At 43.6% G+C, this 21,157-nt stretch overlaps 1 protein-coding gene across 1 annotated transcript; it reads right to left on the bottom strand.

The window, feature by feature from the left end:
* Window positions 1-4,111: 4,111 nt before the first annotated feature.
* On the bottom strand, window positions 4,112-19,577 carry USP18 (ubiquitin specific peptidase 18). The gene is made up of 11 exons (XM_048967033.1): window positions 19,234-19,577; window positions 16,554-16,747; window positions 15,498-15,594; window positions 14,099-14,244; window positions 12,945-13,024; window positions 12,017-12,163; window positions 9,803-9,898; window positions 8,170-8,340; window positions 7,307-7,438; window positions 6,794-6,843; window positions 4,112-6,253 (listed from the first exon to the last, which is right to left on the bottom strand). Exons 2-11 carry the CDS (start codon window positions 16,714-16,716, stop codon window positions 6,205-6,207), a joined length of 1,131 nt encoding a protein of 376 aa, XP_048822990.1. The 5' UTR covers window positions 16,717-16,747; window positions 19,234-19,577; the 3' UTR covers window positions 4,112-6,204.
* Window positions 19,578-21,157: the final 1,580 nt, after the last annotated feature.

Genomic DNA, 21,157 nt, shown 5'->3' with positions numbered 1-21,157 from the left:
TTTCAAAGAACTTCATGCCTACAGAGAATACTTCACTTTGACACAGAATTCTAAGATTGAAAGATGGCTTATCTAAACTACAGTTTGCTGCATTACACAGTGTGATAAAAGGGGATATTAACTAAAAAGGAACGTCCCATTCCTATTTCCCATTCATTTATAATCTTCCTGCATTTCTCAGGATTAATATTAGCATTTGCAGGATGTAATAATGATAAAATCTTGCCAAAGGTCGAAATACTGTAATTTCATTGACATCTTTAAAATAATCAAATAGACAGTGGGTTACCCCCCATTTGCCCGTTGATTTCATACTTTTGAAAGTATTTTGACATTTCCACAATGTGATTTGTCAAGAACCACAGTTCCTTTAAGCAAAGGTAAATAGTTGAAAGAGTTAAGAAATAAATAGCAAGTAGAGCTTTGCCATTTCAAGATCCATTCTGTTACCTCTGAGTGGTTCTTCAAACTTAAACTCATTTTATCTGCAAGACAGGTGATCAGCAGTGGCGGTCTTGATCCTTCATGTTGTGGTAGTGCTACTTTGTGGCTTTATCTGTTTGCATACTGTCCTGTATTGGATAATTTATCATTCATAGGTAAAAAACTGCATAAATTACACAATGGTTTTACAAGGCTCAGGAAGGGTAACAGTCTATTCTGGAAAATCCCAGACCTGTCATTTTTATATAGAGAGGGTTTGACTCCAGCCTGGAGGCTTCTGTGTCCTGACAGAAGGAGCTGATGTGCTGACTTCTGATTTCTGATCTGATTTTAGAGCACCACCCAAGATCTCACAAGAAGCCATTTCAAAGATATGAGTGTTACGCACATATTGTTTATCCAGTCATCAATGAACTTTCCCTTGTCTGGCACTTCTTTGCCTGTTACAGCAAGGAACAGCCCCAGGGTAACACCACATTTCAACAGGCAGAGCCTCAGATGCCCAGTGACCCAGTGCAGGTCACTTCCTTCAGGCCCTTTTTGCATCTTGCAGCCCCTGCATGCAGGATATGCTACACACAAAAAACCAACAAGAACTGAGATCCATGAGATTGAGCATGAGTATGCTCAGTATCCACTGTGCAGACACACAAAGAGCTTCCACTTTTCCACTGAAAGGCCAGCAGCCTCAATCAGGCGGCCAAGGATCAACCCTGCTGCTCCCTGCAAGAGGTGCCCAGTGGCACCAGGCTCTTGTTCTCCAGCACCAGCTTTCCTTGAGCATTTTGTACCTTTTCACACTGGGTAATTTTCCTCTTGTATCCTCTGTCACTGCTTGTGCTGATCTAAACCAGCAGCAGCTTCCTTCTCCACCCACATCCTCAAGGCTGCTGACTTCCTTGCAGCTTCTTCCTGTAAAATGAGCTTTTCCATGCTGGCCTTGGCCACAGGCACCTCAACCCCAAGGATTTTAATTGAGAGGTGTGAATTTGCTGCAAGTGTGGGACAAGATAGAGGAGAATATCTTTTTCTTCCAAGCTCTGCTTTGCCCATTGCCAGTGCAGTCTTGGGGAGAAGCACTGGCCCACATTTCCATATGGAATCAAACTAAATCCCATGGGAAGCAGAGCTTTCAGTCATTAATCTGTTTAGGAAAATAACAATTACTTCAGAGCACTCTTAAGTCTGAGTGAAAATCTTGGTCTACTTTGGAGAGGTAAGCCCAGCTTCCATCTGACAAATCTGTGCAAAAGCCCTGTCAAAGTTAGTACTGTTTCCTTCAACTACTCCACAATCCTACTCCAAGTCCTACTCCATAATTGTAAGAAACAGAGATGTAAGGTATGGCCAGAAACTGCAGCATAGGAAGTTCTGCACAAATGTGCACAAGAACTTCTTTACAGTGAGGTGACGGAGCACTGGAACAGGCTGCCCAGGGAGGTGGTGGAGTCTCCTTCTCTGGAGATGTTCAAGACCTGCCTGGATGCCAACTTGTGTGACCTGGCGTAGGGAACCTGCTTTGGCAGGGGGGTTGGACTTGATGATCTCTGGAGGTCCCTTCCAACCCCTACAATTCTGTGATTCTGTGATTCTGTGAATGGCCCACCTTTCTACTTTATATTTTATTATCCTGACCAAATTAATGACAGCTGAAAGTGTCACTTTCCACATAGGTTAAAATGGTCTCAAGGTGCTCAAGAAGAGGCTTAGATTACATAGTAGGAAGATTTACTTCACAGTCAGAGTAGTCAAGCAGACTGCCAAGGGAAAGTGTGGAGTCCCCATCTCAGGATGTATTTAAGAGACATGTGGACGTGGCATAAAGGATGTGGTTTCATGGTAGGACTTGTTGGGTCGGGTTGATTGTTGAACTTGATGATCTTGAAGGTCTATTCTAACCTAAATGACTCCATGATTCCATGATTTGCTGGTAAGCCCTTGTTCAGTTTTTCATAGCAGTTATGCTTGTAAGTTATGTTGTGTTTTGTTTGTTTTTTTTTAATTTAATTTCAGGAGATTTACCTCAGAAACACTTATTTTCCAGTTCCTTCACCACATTTACATCAGAAACCTGTGTTACCTTTTAAGTTCTCTAAAGCATTTATGACTCCCGTGCCTGTTTTCACAGGCAAGTGCAAACACCACTGAGCCTGATAAATGCAAGCTTCAGCCTGGTGAAATATAAGCCAGTCGTGTGGGAAACTACACAGAGTCTGGGCTGAAAACGAATTGCAAAATATCTCCAAAGGGCTACCTGAGGTCTGTTTGCACTTGCAAGGAAAGCACTGCCCTCTATGTACAGCTGAATGAACAGCGTTGACAGGAGAAACTCCAGCAGGGCCTTCTTCCCCTTCAGGTGGCCTCAGCTCTGGGCACACTGGGGGGAGAAACATCAGTGATAACGATTTGATAAGTAACTCTTGTAAATTACTGTTATACTTGAAGTAAAGCATCAAAAAGTATTTCTTTCTTACTTTCATGTATAATTTTAGATTGATGACACACTGAACTTTTAGAGAATACGTATGTGACTGCATACGTTACATAAAAATATACATGTTTATTTTAAAATGTAAGAACAGTTTTTATGTGTGTATTGAAGCTGGGGTATTGAAACAGGGGACTGAATCCAAGGATGTGTCTGCCAGAGATGAAGCAGAGAATCTGTGCATTTCACTATGGCCCTATTCCTATCTCACAGACCCTTCCCCTTAAGACTTGGTAATCCCAAAACAAACCCATAAAAAGGAAATGAAGATTTACCAGAGCCTACAGTTCTCTCTCCCCTCTTGGCTTTATCTTGCTATCTGTGCTAGGTTTCATTTGCACAGTGGCTGTAGCACAGGGTCAGTAATCCCAGCTCCTTTGAGGGGACTCTATGGCTGTGTTGGGAACTCTGGTAGAAAGGCAGGAGGTGCTTTTCCTCACCCTGCCACTGTGTGAGGTTGTAACTGCAGGGCATGGAATTTCAGCACAGGCTGTTTTGCCTAGCACTTCATCCCATGCTCCAAAAGCATGTTGGGCTGTTTATCCAGTGCACACATTAACTGCTGTAGGTAGACACAGGGGCATTCAAGGTGACTTTTTTGCAAAAACAGCTGAGATCTGGCAGTTTTAAAATCTATATGCAATGCAGTCCCACTCGTCCCATGGCCCAATTGGATCTGGAAACAAAATAAACTGACTACAAACCCTGACAATAAACTCACTGTGTCTCCAGTGCAAGGGCAAAGTGACCTGGGAAGGTTTAGTCTCATTTTCTTGGTTGTTAGCTCTGTCTTCCTTACTTCTGAGGTGCAATTTCTCCAGCATATAAGCTCTGAGTAGCCTTGAGCCTCCTGGCATTTCCTGTTATGTTATTCAACAGAGTGAAGGACGAAAAAGGAAGTTTGTATTCTTTATGCAGGGTGACCCTGGATGCTTTATTTCCACACACTTTCCAGACAAGGCAGTTTTTCATAGGGCCACAGTGAGTCTTCTTCAGTGTGTGTCTCCCAGACAGTCTTGTAAGCAGTAACCTTGGATTTGCACAGTGAACTACGTTATTACTAGTTGTTAATGCACACAGCATGCTCAGCCTCCTCCTGGATATAATGCTGTGGACAGCCACCAAATCTGTGCTACTCTAAATTATGTAAAAGGCAGCAGTAAAGAGGTCACAAAGGAGCATGCTATTTAGAACTAGACAAGTTAATCATTTTCATCCTAAAAAATGCACAGTATCTCCTTCTCTCCATAATCAAGCCCCTGCATGCTGTGTGTGCTCCACACCTGTAAGAACTACATGATGCACTGATGCTTATCCAACCTGTAATTGCCTCACACCGAGCAATAAAGCCTACAGGTCAGGGCCGCAGGTGCACTGACAGGCTCTGCAACCTCCTTTCCCCTGCCTTGGGGCTGACCACAGAAGTTGATTCATCCTCTCCTCATCTCACAAGCGCAATGTTCGGGAGCAGAGTTGATACAGGGCAGCTGTAATTTTGGATCTGACACCCAAATTCTGTGACAGAGCTGTGGAAAGCCCTATTTGGAACCTTCGCCCTTTGTTTTGGGGGCTGCCTTTGAACTCAGGCCCCCAGGCTAGGTCCTTGCCCAAGCTACACCAGCAGGTGCATAAGGAAGGTTAGGGGCCAGGAATCCTCTAACCTCAGAGTGTGCTGATTCAGGACTTCAAATACACCTGATATGATGATCAGAATAGTTTATACTTCAACTGTGCAGATCTCAGGGACTTGCAGTTTTTGGGGACCTGCCATAATAAAGAGAACTAGAACTGGTCTCCGTGTTTCTTAATCCATGTCATGAACTTGGGCAGTGCTGAAGCAAGTAGAGCACTCATTTTACCACTTCTGCTCAGGGACAAGCACCAGAGAGGAGAGTGGAGAGCTCAGGGTGACTGCAGGGTTAGAGCAAGATGCCAAATCCCTGTTCTTGTCAGCCACTGTTCTTGTCTGAAAGCTCAGAAAGCCAGTTGTTGTGGTCAGATCACATAGCACGTTCTCTCTTAAGTCATCTCTGTTCTCTCTGAGGTGTTCCAGCCTCTAATACAGGAAATCAGGTGCCCAAATTGTTAGAATTACCTTATTCTTCATCAGTATTAAACATGCAAGTGTAGCATGCACTTCTGGCAGCACCACAGCGGGGACTTGACAGCTCCTGATTTCTAGCACCTTAGGGAACACCATGGCCACAGAGATGTTCAGTAGTTGGGTCATGCTGCTGCTGGAGGTGGGGCATGCTCATCACCTGTGGGAACTGAGCAGCCCTTACCAGGCAATTTATGTTTTCAGATATATATACATATAAATCCAGACCAAGAACAATTCAGAAATGTTACTTGCTAGGGAATTTATACCATACTATTTAATTCAACAAACAAAAAACAGAGATTTCTTTTTATTGACATACAGACTGAAAAGATTCTTAATATATATCTCAACAATTCCCAGACAAAGGATAAAAGCAGATAGGAAGCCTCCAACCATGTAGTCTCCCCATGGGAACTTCCAATTACATCTCAATTCCTCAGTGATTCATTTCCTTGCAGTATTTTAAGAGTAAGCATCCCCTCCCTGGAAGCATTCAGGGCCAGGCTGGATGGGGCTTTGAGCCACCTGGTCTAGAGGGAGGTGTCACTGCCTATAGCGGGAGGTTGGAGCTAGGTGATCTTAAAGGTCCCTTCCAGCCCAAACCATTCTATGATTCTGTGATCACTGCTGCATGTGTGATAAGGGCCCTGATCCCTGTTAGAGCTGTTCCTCAAGATTTTCAGAGTCCCTTGCCCAGCTTGCCATCATCAAACACGGCCTGAAAAGCTTTTTGGTCTTACAGCTGCCATGGCTCTGCAGCCGTACCGTGTGCTCTCTTGGAACACCATGCAGGTTTTCAGACCAAAAAGTTCTTCTGTACTGGAATCTAGGCACCAGCATGGTAAGTCAGCAGAAAAAAGAACTAACTTTATTATTTTTTAAGAGAAAATTAATATATAGAATCATGCATGTATGAGGGATACAATAAATATATAATCACATGGCAGGAAAGAAAAGATTTCTAGACGCAATAATTCTAAGGTCCTTTCTCCAGTTGAGTTTGTCCTGCACTTCTTTTGTGGGGGAAAAAAAAAACAATTAAAACTGAATGCAGATGTTGTTGATGGAATGTAGTTCTTCATTGAGGAGCATTTGCACACATCCACTCTAGCTTGCAGATGCAGAGCTCCATGGGCAAGGCACAGCTTCTGAAAACAGCTAGGTAAGGCTACTGGGGATGTTTTTTCATGTAAAACAAGAGATATGCTGTTTGTCCCCTGCAGAAAAAAAAAAAGAAAGAAAAAAAAAGAAAAAGCAAAACTAGCATGTTTGAAGATCTCACTGATCTCAGTTGCAAAAAAACTTCCAGGTTTGTTCCTGCTCAACTTTCTGAGATTTAGGTCAGTTTAAGCGGCCCTACCCAATGCTCCTATGGCAGCATGCTAACCTCCCTGGCAGCACTATAGCTTACAGGAGGAAGTCTCTCTCTCCATGCTCATTTTCTTATGATTTATCAACGTACAAAGCATGGAGGAATCCTGACCGATGTACCTAACGCTAGTCAGGATCAAGGGTCAATCACACCACCACTCCTACAGCACAGTTTGTGACTACTGCAGGCTCCAGGTACAGTCAGTATAGTTGTCTCAAGTAGCCAGAACACAAGAATGCTCCCTATATACTCCAACATCCCCAGCTCATGACAGGCAAAGGGCAATTCCAATCTTTTGTTCTCCCTCTCTTTGCTGCATCGTTTTAAATAATGAAATTTAGACCCCAGAGTGGCATTAAGTAAAAACAAAGAGGCACTTCCTTACCAGCTGAGGTCTGAATGCCCATAGGTACTTCTAACATCATCCCATGACACCTGAAGTAAAACACAGAAGGTAAGGGTTGTAAAAACTCTTGAGATGGACATAATGTGATACCAGCACAACAGTCCTCATGACAGTGATACATCTTCTACTTTCAGGAGCTACAAATATTATAATTAAACAGTTAATCACTCATGATTTTTGAGGAAAATCAGTTCCTTTGCCTCTTCTGAAAAAAAAAAAGCAAAAAAAAAGCATTAAACAGATCTAGAGTACATAATGTAGGGCACACAGCCAATGGCTGCTTGTGGAAAATGCAAAGCAGATCCTGAGGTTCTGAGCTAAAGCCATCTTGCCCTCAGCTCTGAGTATGCTGTAGAAGAGGAAAGGCATGCACAAAGCTCTGCAGACTCATTTTTCTCTCCGGGTTCTCTTGAATTAGCGGTCAGTCAGACTAAGTGAGATCTAGAGGACTGTCTGGAAAGCTACAAAAGAAAAGTGGATTTGTCTCCTTACCTGTTCAACAAGAGAATCATTGAAGCAATACCATTTGCATTCTGTGAGACTTCGAATATAGGCACAGTAATGTCCATAGCTAGTTGATCCTGAATGAGCAACAACAGCAAAGAGCTCATACTGCCAGGTAGCCTGTAAAGAGGAACTTTCAGTAAGGCAATTTTCATTTACCACTGCTGAAAACAAGCAGCAGCCAGGACAGCAAGAATGTGCATTTCATAAGGAAAAGAAAGATGAGACTGACCCTGAGCATCCTGCCTTTTATAATATTACCCTCAGTGATTTGCCTGCCAACTGTGGACTAGCAGCCTCCCTGGAGGTTACAGGAACATAAAAAGGGCAATAGGACAGCAAAGAGGCAGTAAAGGGGTGACAAAGCATCCAAGCACTGCACCAGTGAGATTTTGCTGTTGCCACACTTTCCCTTGTTATTCTCAGTAAGGGGAAGAGATGTAGCAGGTCACTCAGCTGCTTGGCAAAGCTGTCATCTTCCTGCTAACCTCAAGGTCTGGATTTGGTCAACTAAACTGACAGTGTTTAAATCTTTTCTGTAGTATTTTTAGACACGGAAGAAAGAAGTTATGCTCATTGCTCTCAGAAGAAAGAAAAAGAACCATAAAGCCTGTTTTATGGCTTCATGGCAGAAAGCTCCAGTTAGTTATATTACCTTTGGAGACAGGAACTTGAATAATGCCTGAACCAGTCCAAACAATTAGATGTCAGACAACACCAAGCACAGGTAAAGTCTGAGACATACATTTCTAAGACTGCTTTGAAATGAAGTCCGCACTGATCTTATCAAATTCGAGCTAAAGGCAGAAGAAAATCTGACTCTTTTAGACAGGGCATTAGGATTATCTCACCTTTTCATTGTCATACGCTTGGCACTGCTGTTCTGTCAAGACTGCATTGAAATCAAGGTCTTGTGGGAATGGCAGACAGTTGCTAATTTTGTGGATGTAAGCTGATCTTCCAAAGCAGAAACGCTTTAGGTGTATGGTCAGAGTCTGTGGCAGGTGGACCAGCTTTACGCTCTGAAAAGGAATAAATAATGAAATTTAGAACCAAGGAGCAAACCCAGGAGAGCTGGGGTAGGAAAAGCCATTCCCACAGAATCACAGAATCACAGAATGGCCAGGGTTGGAAGGGACCTCAAGGACTGTGAATCTCCAACCCCCCTGCCACAGACACGGCCACCAACCTCCCCATTTAATACCAGACCAGGCTGCCCAGGGCCCCATCCAACCTGGCCTTGAACACCTCCAGGGACAGGGCATCCACAACCTCTCTGGGCAGCCTGTTCCAGCACCTCACCACTCTCTCTGTAAAGAACTTCCCCCTGACATCCAACTCTATCATTGCTAGACGGTGAATGTAGCATAACAACCCATCTACACAGAGATGTGATGATCAGGTTTCTCAACTTCAACTTGATAAGCATTGAGCCTTGCGTGTCTCATTGACTGCTTCATTTCTCATCTGCTTTCCTAACCCCAGGTTGGTAGCATTCCCATAACTCTTCCCTCTATTCACTAACCCATGGACTGAAAATTATGGCATTTAAGATGTTCAGGTGACCAAATGAGCCATAGCACAAAATACAGATGGTGTAGCATGCTGCCTAGCTGCCACAATCAGCAGGCTGTTTCTACACAACAAAGAAACAGTCACATTCAGAAGAAATTTCCCTCTTGCACAACTTGTCTGTGAAGATTCATTGGAACAGTTTTTTCTGTCTGCTGGGTTGGCTGTACTCTTCAGTGGCAAAATAACTGCTGCGTTCATCACCTCTTTAAACCCAAGCACCACAGTACCATCAATAAACTGGATGGGGTCTTGGGCAGGTGAGTGGATAGTCAAGCACTGTGCCTGGTGAGGAGAAGCAAGCCAGCTTTCTTGTGACATGGCCAACAGAGCTCTGTGCAGGATGCCACGCTGTCAGTTCACTCCACCTGGCGCTGCCTTTGTTGATAGTACTGCTGCTGCCATGACTGCCACCAAGGCATGTATGCACTGTGGCCTAGGAGGGTGGACCAATCCTGAAAACGTCATGGAAAGTCCCCTACAAACCTTGGGCTGAGGCACTCTTCCCTTACACACCTCTCTCTTCAATGCACTTGCTGCTGCATGAAACAGCTAATTCATCTGCTGGCAGAGACCAATACTGTAAACACACAGAGCCCAATGGAGAGAAGGAGAGAAAAGAAATCACCCTATGCTCTCCTGCTCTTAAAGGTATGCACAGCACTGGTAACATACTCTTGTCTACCCCTAGGTGACTTATATTAAAAACCATAAAAGCATTCTTTTGTCCCTACAGCTACATTCACAGCAGGGATCTTGCCATATGGCTTTTACCCAGCTGACAGTGCTATGTCAACACAGCTTTGAGTTGTTGATCTCTTAAACTGGTATGGCTGAGTTCTTTCTCTGTTTTTCCCAGTCCTAAAGGGAGTTCTGAATATAAGAGATGTATGGGGAAATACTTCTGCTTACCTGCCGAAACGGTGTTTTCTTTCCACAGTGTTCACAGAAACACATGTTTTGACCAGTCAACTCTTCTGAATGGAAAAAGCACTGCAGGCACTCCTCCTAAGAAGACAGAACAGTTTTCTTTCATCTTATTTCCTTCCTTCAAGCTAGACTTTTATTTCAACTTTGCTTCACGGGCTGCATGTAGACAACAAAGCTACAGAAGGCAATTTTTAATTCAAAGGAAAAAATCAGTTTTCTGTCCCTTACCATGAATGAAAGAGTGAAATCAAGTATTGCTAGTCAGTTTGAATTGTTCTGCATTTTTTTAGTGTTCAGAAAGATTTTGTCTGCCTTGCATTCATCTGTAAGTTAGACTTGCTCCTGAATAACCAACTGCACAAGCAGTTACAAAACGTGACGTGTTCAGCAACCTGTGGACTAAGCATTAAGTGTCACTGTAAAACATGCTCTTCACAGTGACATTAATGCATTTAATTTTTTAGCCAAAGAAAACAGAGGAAGGGTTTGGTCATTTCAGCACATATAGGTACAGCATGGAGAAAAGTTGTTTTCAGTCTTTGTTTACTTGAGTTCTAAAAACACAGTTTTTTTGTTTGCCTTCACAGGAGAGTGTCAGAAGAAAAATAACCCTTATTCTTCTACATGCAAAGATGGAATTTAGGAAGGAATGCTGCAGTAAGAAGACTCCCTAGATAAGAAAACTGGGCAATGCAGAGCTGGGAAATTTGACCAAATACGGAGAGCTGGACTGCAGTTCACTCTGACCTACCTGTATTTAAGTGCCTAGTGACATTAGGTGCCTGAATTTCCAAAGGCCCTGTTTACAGTGCATTAGGACTGGCAACTCTTGTTTAGCCTTGGACCTTGAAAAGCAAGGAGCCATTACGCTGGGACACTCAAAACCAAGAGATTCAAAATCATTAGTGACTTTTGAGTGTGATCTTCACTGAGCTGCACTTCCTGCTCTCACCATCTGAAGTCAGCAAACGTATGACTGTAAAACTTCTCCTTACGTAGTGCCTCTCCTATTATAACTGACTATACAGACATAATCTTAGTCAAACTGTACTGAATGTGCATTCGTATGTGTACACATGCACACACCTACACTGTGTCAAATCATTTCTATTGCAATGTGACCAGGACAGTTCTAAAACAGAACTTGTTTTGTTATTTCAACAGGTGAAAGAGCATCTTCTTTACATTAAGAAAAAAAAAAATCCACAAAGTATCAACAAAATAACATCAATAGAAATGCATTGTTTTAAACCCCATTTTAGAATGAGTGTGAGTAACAAACAACTGTGTGCCTTTCAAACAGGACACATGTTATGCTATATATTCCTTTTCCTATCACAGCCCTGACATTCCATCAATTTCTACCCTTGCAGTGGGTGAAAAGTGAGACTGGATTCCAGATTCAGCCCTTACTTCTCATGCATTCCAATGCAGTATCACACCCCTGGCATGCAGCCTGGTACAGGATCATCCCCATTGTGTTGTTTTTCTTTGATAGTGCAGCACTGTGGCAAATTTTCTATGAAGAGACAACTCCTAACATATCTCCTCTTTCTTAAGCTCTGGGTGCAATTACACTAATTGAAACAGTAGAGTACTGCATGGCACAAAAAAGGTGTTGATACGTGAAGGTATTTTACACCATCCCAAAGCCTCAGCGATTTTGAAGAAGGTTCCTTTATCCTGGAACAGCATAAAGCGATCAGAATAAGGTCCAGTTGTCCACTGACAGCTGAAACCCCCACTCTCCATTTGACACCATCACTTCTTTATCTGGATATCAAACAGCAGTACTGTTTTGACAGCAAAAGAACACTGCACCAGGCAAATGCATTGTGCCTGGTGAGGGACTAACACTTACAGAGGGCACTTCTCTGTGGTAAGCAAACTCTCACAGATACACATCATCATACAGTGTAAGTCTTTGGATCCTACAGAGTATTTAGTCAACATCCTTCTCAGAAAGGAGCTTCAAAGATTTTATTTTCTTTCTCCAAAATTGAACGGACTTTTTTTTCTGGAGAAGTTTAAAAGCCCTCAAAACAAGCAAGAAATGTGAATGAGAAAAGGCCCCAGACAATCTGCAGAGATTCTCTAGAGAAGTACAGGGAGACACCAGTCCTACAGGGAGATGGCTCTGACACTGAATAGAGAGGAATCTTCTTTCAAAGGTCAGAGCACTATCACTGAACTTACCAGAGTCTTCAGCATGTGATAGCCAGAATCTAATAATGAGACTGGAAGGGTTAACATGCTGCTGTTCCTCTTTGTTTCAGAAGAGCATGTCTGACAGGCCAGGTGCTCCTGCACACTGATGGTGTACAAATCACTCAGCTTTTCAACCTGGAGGAGGTAAAAATGGCCAAAACAAGGTTTGTGAAGAACCCATCTGAGGTATTTCCCTCTGCGAATGGGAAGGGACATGCCACTTCATGAAGTGTTGGTACTTTAAGGCTTGAACCCAGATCTGACCTTGACTCATGTGGACTGGACAATTCCACCATTTAAAGGAGAACAGCTCCTTCCCCTCACCCCCTAATGGAGGTGAAAGACATCTCCTGTAAAAGGACAGCTGAATGTCTGCTTTAAATACAATTTTATTGTTCTGTTTGGAATAGTAACAGGAATCTGCCTTGTGTATGAGCAGAACTATGATACTGATTTGAGGAACAGACACTTTTTTTCTTACTTTACATCATTCTCTTTGGAGGAACTGTCATATACATACCAAGAGTTACCAATAATGAAATGCACATGGCTGACTCCAAAGAATGAAGGAAATGTGTAAAGACATGCCAATTAATGCTTACAGAAATTTGGGAAGACATGCAAGTTAACTAAATTTGGTGTTGCTAAAAGATCGCTCTTATCATTTATTAATAGATTCTCCTGTTAGAAAGGAAAACCTGGCATGCTCTAAACAGAGGAACAATAGACGTGTGATTAAAACCCATGAAGTCTATGAGATCAAGACTGTCTACATTTAAATATGAGAGGGAATATTTAGATGGCAGATAATTCCAAGAATTTCATTTAGGATAACAATGAATGGGATTCTTCTTGGAGAAACAGAGGAAAGAACATATGGCAAAAGCCTGGTGTTCATTTTAGTGATCATACTTACCAGCTCTGGGTTTTTCATCTGTTTCTTTAACAAGTTCCAGAGAGTCAGAAAGAGTTGTGCAGCATCATACTGTACAAACACTGGACAAGCAGAAAACATCCTCAATCAGTATTATCAAGAATGCCAAGCATGTTTTCCATAGATGGCAAAGGTAGATTTGTTCTTCCCCATTGGAATGTGTGTTCTGTTCCATTGCCACCTTCTACCAGGGACAGAGCTTAGCCTGGAGACAGCCACAGTGTCTTCTCGTGACCTGAGCAAATAGTGGGAAAAGATGGGAGGGCTCAAGTACCCCACTGAACTACCCACTGCAAGAGGAACGTCTCTGTCAGTAGGACACAGAGCCTAGCATATGCCTATAACCTACCACAGGATAGGCCTGACTGATGCCTCATGGAGTTGGGCATCTCTCTTTAAGTGAAACAGAGAAGGCAGAATGCAAAACCTCAGAGGGAAGAATTATATAAATAGAAATACTAAGGTTAGCTCATGTTCCTCGTTCATATAGGTCTGGGCTGGTTATCGATTTTCCCTTCCAGAATTGCCATCTTTCAGCTTTTATACAAAGATCAGAGTATCTGTATGCAAACCACCATCCATATTTGTACATGTAATCAGACCCTCAGTATCCCATCCCTACTGATCACTTGTGCAGATAACTATTTCTCTCATTTGTACCCATGTCCAGATGGGAGAGTAGGTCAGTGAGTTCTTCTCTTAGCACTTATAACAAGGAACAGGAATGGGATCCTTGGGGATTTGGGTGAGCTCAGTATCTTTCTGACACGATCCCTTTTTTCTAATAAGAAATAGCAGCTGTTGCACTGTTATTAAATAGTATAGCGAGTCAAATCAAGCCATAAGCCATCCACTCTGTGTCTTGCACAGCCTTTTATTCTGTCCAGTATCAACTGCTGAGTCTTCTAGCAGGCTGATCATCTTTGCATCCTTTGGACACCAGCAAAGTAAATCAGAAGACACAGCACCTCACTCATGACAGGAAGGTAGCTATAAAGAGCTACATCATCATGTACCTACTTCTTGCATTTCTGAATCCCTGAACGAGATGCCAAAGTCTGCACTGCTTTCCAGTGCTTGATAACAAGCTTTCCCAGTCTGCAGGCACAGGTGGGCATGAGAAAATGGATGCTTACTTGTCACTCTGTGTTCTGCAAGACAGACAGCAAGCTCTTTGGGAGGAACTGCTTTCTGCTTTCCACACTGCATCTTCTCCAGCAGCAAAAGCATTTGGTATGGGACATTCTTCTTCTTTCCTGTGCCACACACTGGCACTGAGATCCTATAAAGAGAAGTAAAATGAATGGTAACCAAGCAGCGCAATGGAGGAGTATTAGATATCACACCAGAAGGAGCAGAGGTGGATGGCACAGATAGCAACTCAAGAAGAACCACTATGGGCACATTTTCAGCAAAATAAGGAAAAATGGGAAGAAAACACCAACACCAGCTCAGCCCACAGTGCAAGCTGACAGCTCTAAAGCAAAGGTTATGATTTTAAGTTGGCCCATTTCTGAATAAGGGGTAAACTGAGCAGGACTTGCAGTGCCTTCTGTGCTCTGAAGCAATATTATCTACAGCTGTTTTCAGAGCTGCTCTTGCCTTACTCCCTTCCTTCATTTTCAGCTACCCTCAAAATTTCATGGGCAAGTATATCACAATTAATGAATGCTGAATATAGAAAAGATTTCAACTATATGCCAACTGGGAAGCTCTTTATCCTCTATAAATTTATTAGAGTCAACATGCTTTTCTATGTCTTTCTTTAAATAATAATAGTAACCTTCACCTACATTATTTTGCTTTTTTAATGATATTTATCATCCCTGTACACCTGTAACTTGTCTCCTTCCCACTCTGCACACTGATGAGTGTGTAAGAGATTTGGAGAAAAGACTAAATAGGAATGATCCACTTAGATGCCTAAAGCTACAGTGAACTGAGCAAACTGGACACCAGTTTTAAGGGTGGCAGACAGAGCAGCAGAAGCCCACATCGTGCTCACAAACAAGTAGCAAGCACTATGAAGCAGAACAAAGCAGCAGCGTACTTGCACTCTGCTACCATATTAGTCATCTCTATCAAGAGTTAGGCCCCAGAGCAGTGGGGGCCAGAAGCTATGGATCATCAGGATGTATATATTCATATGCTTGCAGTTACAAGGTTAATAGTGGATATGGTTACACATGGCACATCCTTTAATTATAATGTGTTCTGATCATACCTGGGACAAAATCATATCCTGCTATTGAAAAGAGGTACAAATCATAAAGACTCAGTTCAAGCCTGCAATGCCTCGATGTACAAACATTACATAAGAGATGACTAACAAGTAAGAAAACTGCAAGTTTTGACTTCGTAGGCCCTAGTCTGTAAAATAAGAGGCACTGCAAGATAGAGATCTTTTTGAGCTAGCTGGAAGTACTTAACACATCCTAATGAATCAGTCCTTCAAATGTATGCTCCATATGAAAAAAGGACCAGAGACAATGGGGCAACAACAGAACCATCTCAGGTAGTTCAAGCAGGCAGTACCTTCGCAGTATCTTTGTGAAGTGTATGTTCATGAAGAACACCTGGAGCAGAGAGTTCAGACAGCAGGTTTGTCCAATATTATACAGTCCAACAGCTCCTGTAGGCACAGGAAAAGAGGAAGTGAGTCCAAAGACAGGTGACAAGAAAAGAAAGTGAAAACGATTTAAAAGATAGAAAACTCATCTTTGTATGTATTCAGCCATTCAGTGCACAGCTTCAAGATCTTGCTCAGACCTCAGAGAGGCTCCAACCTACCTTCCTCAAGCAGATAACATCTGTGTTTTTTTTGACAACTGACAGGAAAAATCCAAGTCAGCCTGGATTATAATACTCAGATGTCTCCCAGCTCCTCTACTTTCAGTTAACACGCTTAAAATAAACAGATACCAAAGGCTGCCTGTATGAACATTTTTATTCAGCCTTTTAAACAGCCAGGTCTACCACCAAATAAGGAACTGCATGTGAGAACCACATGTGAAGTGTCTACCACACAAGCTAACCCGCAGCTGTTTACACTGCATATAGAACTTCTTTCTGTATTCTGTGCCGCAAAGCAATACCAGTAAAGCATCAGAAAGGAAAAGTTTGTCTCCTGAAGTCAGGAGAAAGGAAATGGGGCAGAAACTCAGAACAACTGTGAAACGTGTACAGCCAGTGGTAACGAGAGATCTATGTGATACACAACAGAATGTACACCTGAAATACTGATGGCAGCTTTTGGGGAGCCAATCTACTGACACAGCATAGTAACTAGGACCTACTGTCTGGTTTAGCAAATCAATAGGCAAAGCTGGCTGTGTATGGAAAAAGGCTGCTATTTACTTATTCTCAGCTGCAATGGCCAATACAAGGAGTTGGAAGGGGAGAAAGCTCTGAGATCCTCATGTAAGTCCTTATCAAAACCCAAAATGGTCTCTTGACAGTGCAAAATGAGAATCATCTGCATATTCCTCGGTAAGGGGGTAAAGGAGAAAACAAAGCCCAAGAACAGAGAATGGAACAGAAGGCATGAGAGACAGAAAATATGCATGCAAAAAATAGACAAAACTTGATTACTGTTTTTTAAGTCGGCAGCACCAAAGACTGATGGTGGCCTCCAGTCTTCACTCTTTGACGCTTTGTCTTCTTCTTTATAACTTTTTTCTTCTGCCTTCATGGTCTCACTTGGTGATGTCTCTAGTTCCTTCTTGCTTTCCTGATGCTCACCTCTTTGGCTCATCAACAATATTGTATGTACAATCACGGAAGGACTGCAGAAGGACATAGAAAGATCAGAAAGATAGGGAACACCCAGAAACATACGATTTCTATTTCATATTTTCACGATGAAAATTATGGAATGTAAATAAAACTAGTTTGATTACTGCAGTAGTGTTTGATACATTTAAATTATTGTGGGCGTGGTAAATGGGCAATATATCAGCAAGGTAAAAGACACAGAGCTTGTTGGCAACTGCACATCCTGACTTCTCTCTGTGACTAAATGAATGATCCCCTGGTTCCACAGAAGTAGCTCCACCTAACCAAGGGAATTCTAGACACACCTACCTGTTCATGATTCGGTGAATATTATTGTTCAACTGTCAGATGTTGAAAAACTCCTCTGGTTAGTAACAGTAACGCCCCAGTATTCAAAGGAGAAAATTTCACCTCACCTAATCTTTTGAGCTGATAAGCATTTATTTTCTGGTTGGGCTGTCTATATTGTTTTTAAGCGCACCAACGACAGCTCTACTGCAGCACTTTGTATTCTAATTTTTAAAGGCATTTCAGCATTCAAATATCATTTTCAGTTCACGCTTCTTCAAGTGATCACAAAGGAACTGTTTAAGCAAGAGAACAATTACAATGCCTTGAGTTTGAATGAACCATTACTCTAACAAACCTCTATGATTCAGCAACTGGCACTTAAAGTAAAACTCAAAACAATCACTAAACAAAAAAAGAAATTAAAATCACAGTGTCCCACACTCAGATCAGATCACATCATCAAATTTGCTGAAGAATTTTATTTGGGGCAAAAAAAAAGAAAATCAGAAATTGAAAGATAGATTCAAGAAGACTGCATTTTATATGAATTGATTTGAACAGCTATTCAGGAAAAGCTTAACTGGATTCAATTTCTTCTTTTGCAAAACAGTCAGAACTCAATCTGCACGTCACCTGGAAAGTGGTTTAACCAGGCATTCGGGATTCTGAAATCCCATCCAGAGAAAGAATGCATCTTTGTGTGCAGTAGAAAATACTGGGTTTATTTGTGGTGTATCAGCAAGAGTGTGAGTAATGCCATCAGCCAGTGGTGATGTAGGAAGAGACAGAAAGGAGGGAAAATGATCAGTAGAGTAAAGGGAGCTGAACAGCAGCTATGCGTGTGCTGGAGATGAGGAGAACTTGCAAGACACAGCTTTTGGTAGGCTTAAGAGTGGGATGAACAAGCAAGCTCAGCGCTAGGAAGCTTCGGGTGACTTGAGAAATAGGTAGAATTACACTAGTGTTGGAAGGAGCAGGGATCTACAGAGATAGAAGGATTTGGGTCTGTGGTTTGATGAAACTCTCCCCCAGGCACCCAGGCCCTGCTAACTTGAACCCTGGCTTGGAGCAAGGACAAGACCTGAACTTCCCAACCACTGCATGGAACTGCCTTGTCTCAGCTATAAAACATACAGTATTCCTAAGATTTGCACGTGATCCTCCTTTTTCTGCATAAATATGTAAGAAATCTGGTGAGTGGGCAGAGGACTTGGGGAGCAGGCTTCCCTCTTAGCCCTGATTTCTCCCCTCTTACTGAAGGGCAGGGTCCCTTCTCTGTTTCCCTGGCAGATGAGGGGGATGACTCAGTACCACTTGTGGCTTAGATGAGCGGAGTGACCATGCTAACTGCAGGCAGATAGAAGGCAGCAGCCACGTCTGCTTCTATCTTTCACCCATCATCTACAAGCTCTCTCGCCCATCCTCTCAGTCAGCTTAGACTCGTCCCTTTCACTCTCAATGCACCACAGCCTTCTGTGATTCTGTGATTCTGACCATCCATGATAAATCCCCATGGCCCCTTTACACCTCCATGCCACAATCCTCTCAGCCCCAGCATCCCTGTGGTCTTGCTGCCCCTTTGCCACCCAAGCCCTCTCTGCCTGAGGATAGCCTCTGTCCCTGGTCACCATTCTCCCTTCCCACCATCATCACCTCTTTATCCTCATGGGGTTTGGGCTCTCAAGGGGACAGACAGTGGCTTGGGGAGATAAAGGCCAACGCAATGAGTTGATCTAGTGGCCAGTAACCCTGCCCACAGCAGAAAGCTGGAGCTCGATGATCTTTCAGGTGCCTTCCAACCTAAGCCACTCTAGGAATCCATGGCGCTCTCGAGGAGATGATGGTGGCCCTGAGGTGCAGCTGCAGGGCTGAGAGGTGGACTTGAGCACTTGTCTTGACACGGCTGAAATGAGACTTCCCACTCCTCTGTTGAACTACGCGTTTGTTCAGCTCCCTTTTTTTTTTCTTTCCCTTTTTATACATATTTTTGTTCATTAAAGAATATTTCTGATGAGCCAGACAAAAGCAATCATTCCAGCCGCTACAGACGCCAATTATTCGCACCCCTTTGACTTCATGCCCTCTAATTAGCACAGTAAGAGCTTGCAGACAAGAAGACCCCGACACATTACGCCTGGGACCGCCCTACTGGCGCCCTACGGCTGCGGCTCGCCGTAGCGACAAGCGGTCCAAAAGGTTTCCCTACCAGTTCCTGCAGGATCTCGAGCGCTCAGAGCCACGGCGGATCTTCAGCCTTCCCCCGGGGCCGCATGCAGCCGTAACGAGCCAGGAAGGCGCATGACCGCAGCGCGAAGGGCACCTCGGTCCCGCGGGCAGCGCTGAGGGAGCGGCTGCCGCGGCGGCGCTGCCTGAGAGATTGCCGCGCTCCTCCCGGCTGCGTCAGAGGGCAGCGAGGAGCGCCCACAACGCAGCGGAGCTTTCATTTCCCGCTTAGCTCTGCCCCCGGACAGAAAGTGAAACTCAGCTCCGGTGCAGACCGCGCGGAGCCGGTTTCGCTTCCCGCTCGCCGCCAGGGGCGGACGAGGCGCAGAAGTAGGCTGTTGTGAGGTACGGCGTCCGTTCCTTTTAGCTACAAAAGCAATAAGAAAGCCAAACTGTTAGGAACGCCCGCACTAACCTACTTATTTAAAATAACCCTAAATAAGTTACTTGCTTAGAAACTTAATGCGTGTTGCAGTCTCGAAGTGTAACTGCTCGTAAGTGAGCCGTAGTCCCCAGCAGAGTATGGGTGAATGGCAGAGATATGGTAAACGAAATTACTCAACCACAGTGTAGCTTCAGCTCCAGCCCATGCTGGATGGTGCCTGGCCTCAGCGAGTCCAAATGCATCCAGACCAGCAAGAGTTCAGGCACCCACTCCTCCAGTGCATTTCCAGGCTACCTTCCTCTTCTTCCAGAGCACCAGCAGAAGGAATGGAACGATGTGCTGCCCTGCTTGGATGTTTCGCTTGTTGGGGAGTAGCTACCAGTCCAGCTTTGCACCACACAAGGAGAGAGGAGAGCTGAGAGGTGAGTGGTGCTGCCCTGCTGGCTGGGAAGTGGTGTGTGTGTGAATCACAGGATCATAGAAACATGGAATTGCTCAGGTTGGAAAAGACCTTAAAGATTGCCAAGTCCAACCATGACCTAACCAAACTACCTTAACTCTAACAACCCTCTGCTAAATCATGTCCCTGAGCACCACATCCAAATGGTTTTTAAACAAATCCAGGGGTGGTGATTCAACCACCCCCCCGGGGAGCCTATTCCAGTGCTTCACAACCTTTTCTATAAAGAAGTTTTTTCCTGATATCCAACCTAAACCTCCCTTGGCGCAACTTGAGGCCATTTCCCCTCTTCCTGCCACCTGTGAAGTAGGTGTTCTGCTATCTGCGTGAAATAGATGGAGCCTTTGGGAGCCCAGGAGTGAGACCCTGCTCATACAGCCTGGCCCTCACAGCAAGAGCTCTTCAGCCAAGGTAGCAGTGGCAGTGAAAAGCTTCCTGAGCTGTCACATGGACAGACAAGGGTACCTGTAGAGGCCTGTAGAGGGGAGAAGAGTACAAATGAATCAACATCTTTCCTGTGGAATTGTGAATCATTTTGGTAATGACAGAGTTAGTGGTTTTCACTCTGTATTACTAGTTTGTGTGGAGTCTGCTTGATAAAAGTGAGAGGAAGGATAAGAACTGCATAGCTGTACGCTGCCTTGAAACAGTTAAACCAACTAAGCGGAGTGCAAACTGACACCGGAGATTAACTAGGAGCTAGATCTGTGTAAAGCAGTGAAGGACCATGCAGCTGCCATGGCTTTTGGTAATGACCTCTTTGAGAATCTGGTTACTAGATTAAATGGAGCTTATGTCTTATTTAATAATATTGTAGGGCTTGCCTGTGGAAGTCAGTTGTGACACTCCAGTTCCAAAATGTACTGGGCAGGTGTCTGAGCCTGGGAAATACACTTAGATGAAGAGATGGTTAGAAGTGAGTAGATAAAGTGTTTGGATCCAAATACACTGCCTGTTGAATGTCATGGGGTAGTGCCACTTTGACAAAACCTGCTTGCTCCTGGTAACTGCCATAGCACTTTTAAAGTAACCTCCAAATATTTCTAAAGAGTTCATTGACTA

Source organism: Lagopus muta, chromosome 1, assembly GCF_023343835.1.
Source record: "Lagopus muta isolate bLagMut1 chromosome 1, bLagMut1 primary, whole genome shotgun sequence".
Lineage (NCBI taxonomy): Eukaryota > Metazoa > Chordata > Aves > Galliformes > Phasianidae > Lagopus > Lagopus muta.
This window is presented reverse-complemented; position numbering and strand designations above follow the sequence as displayed.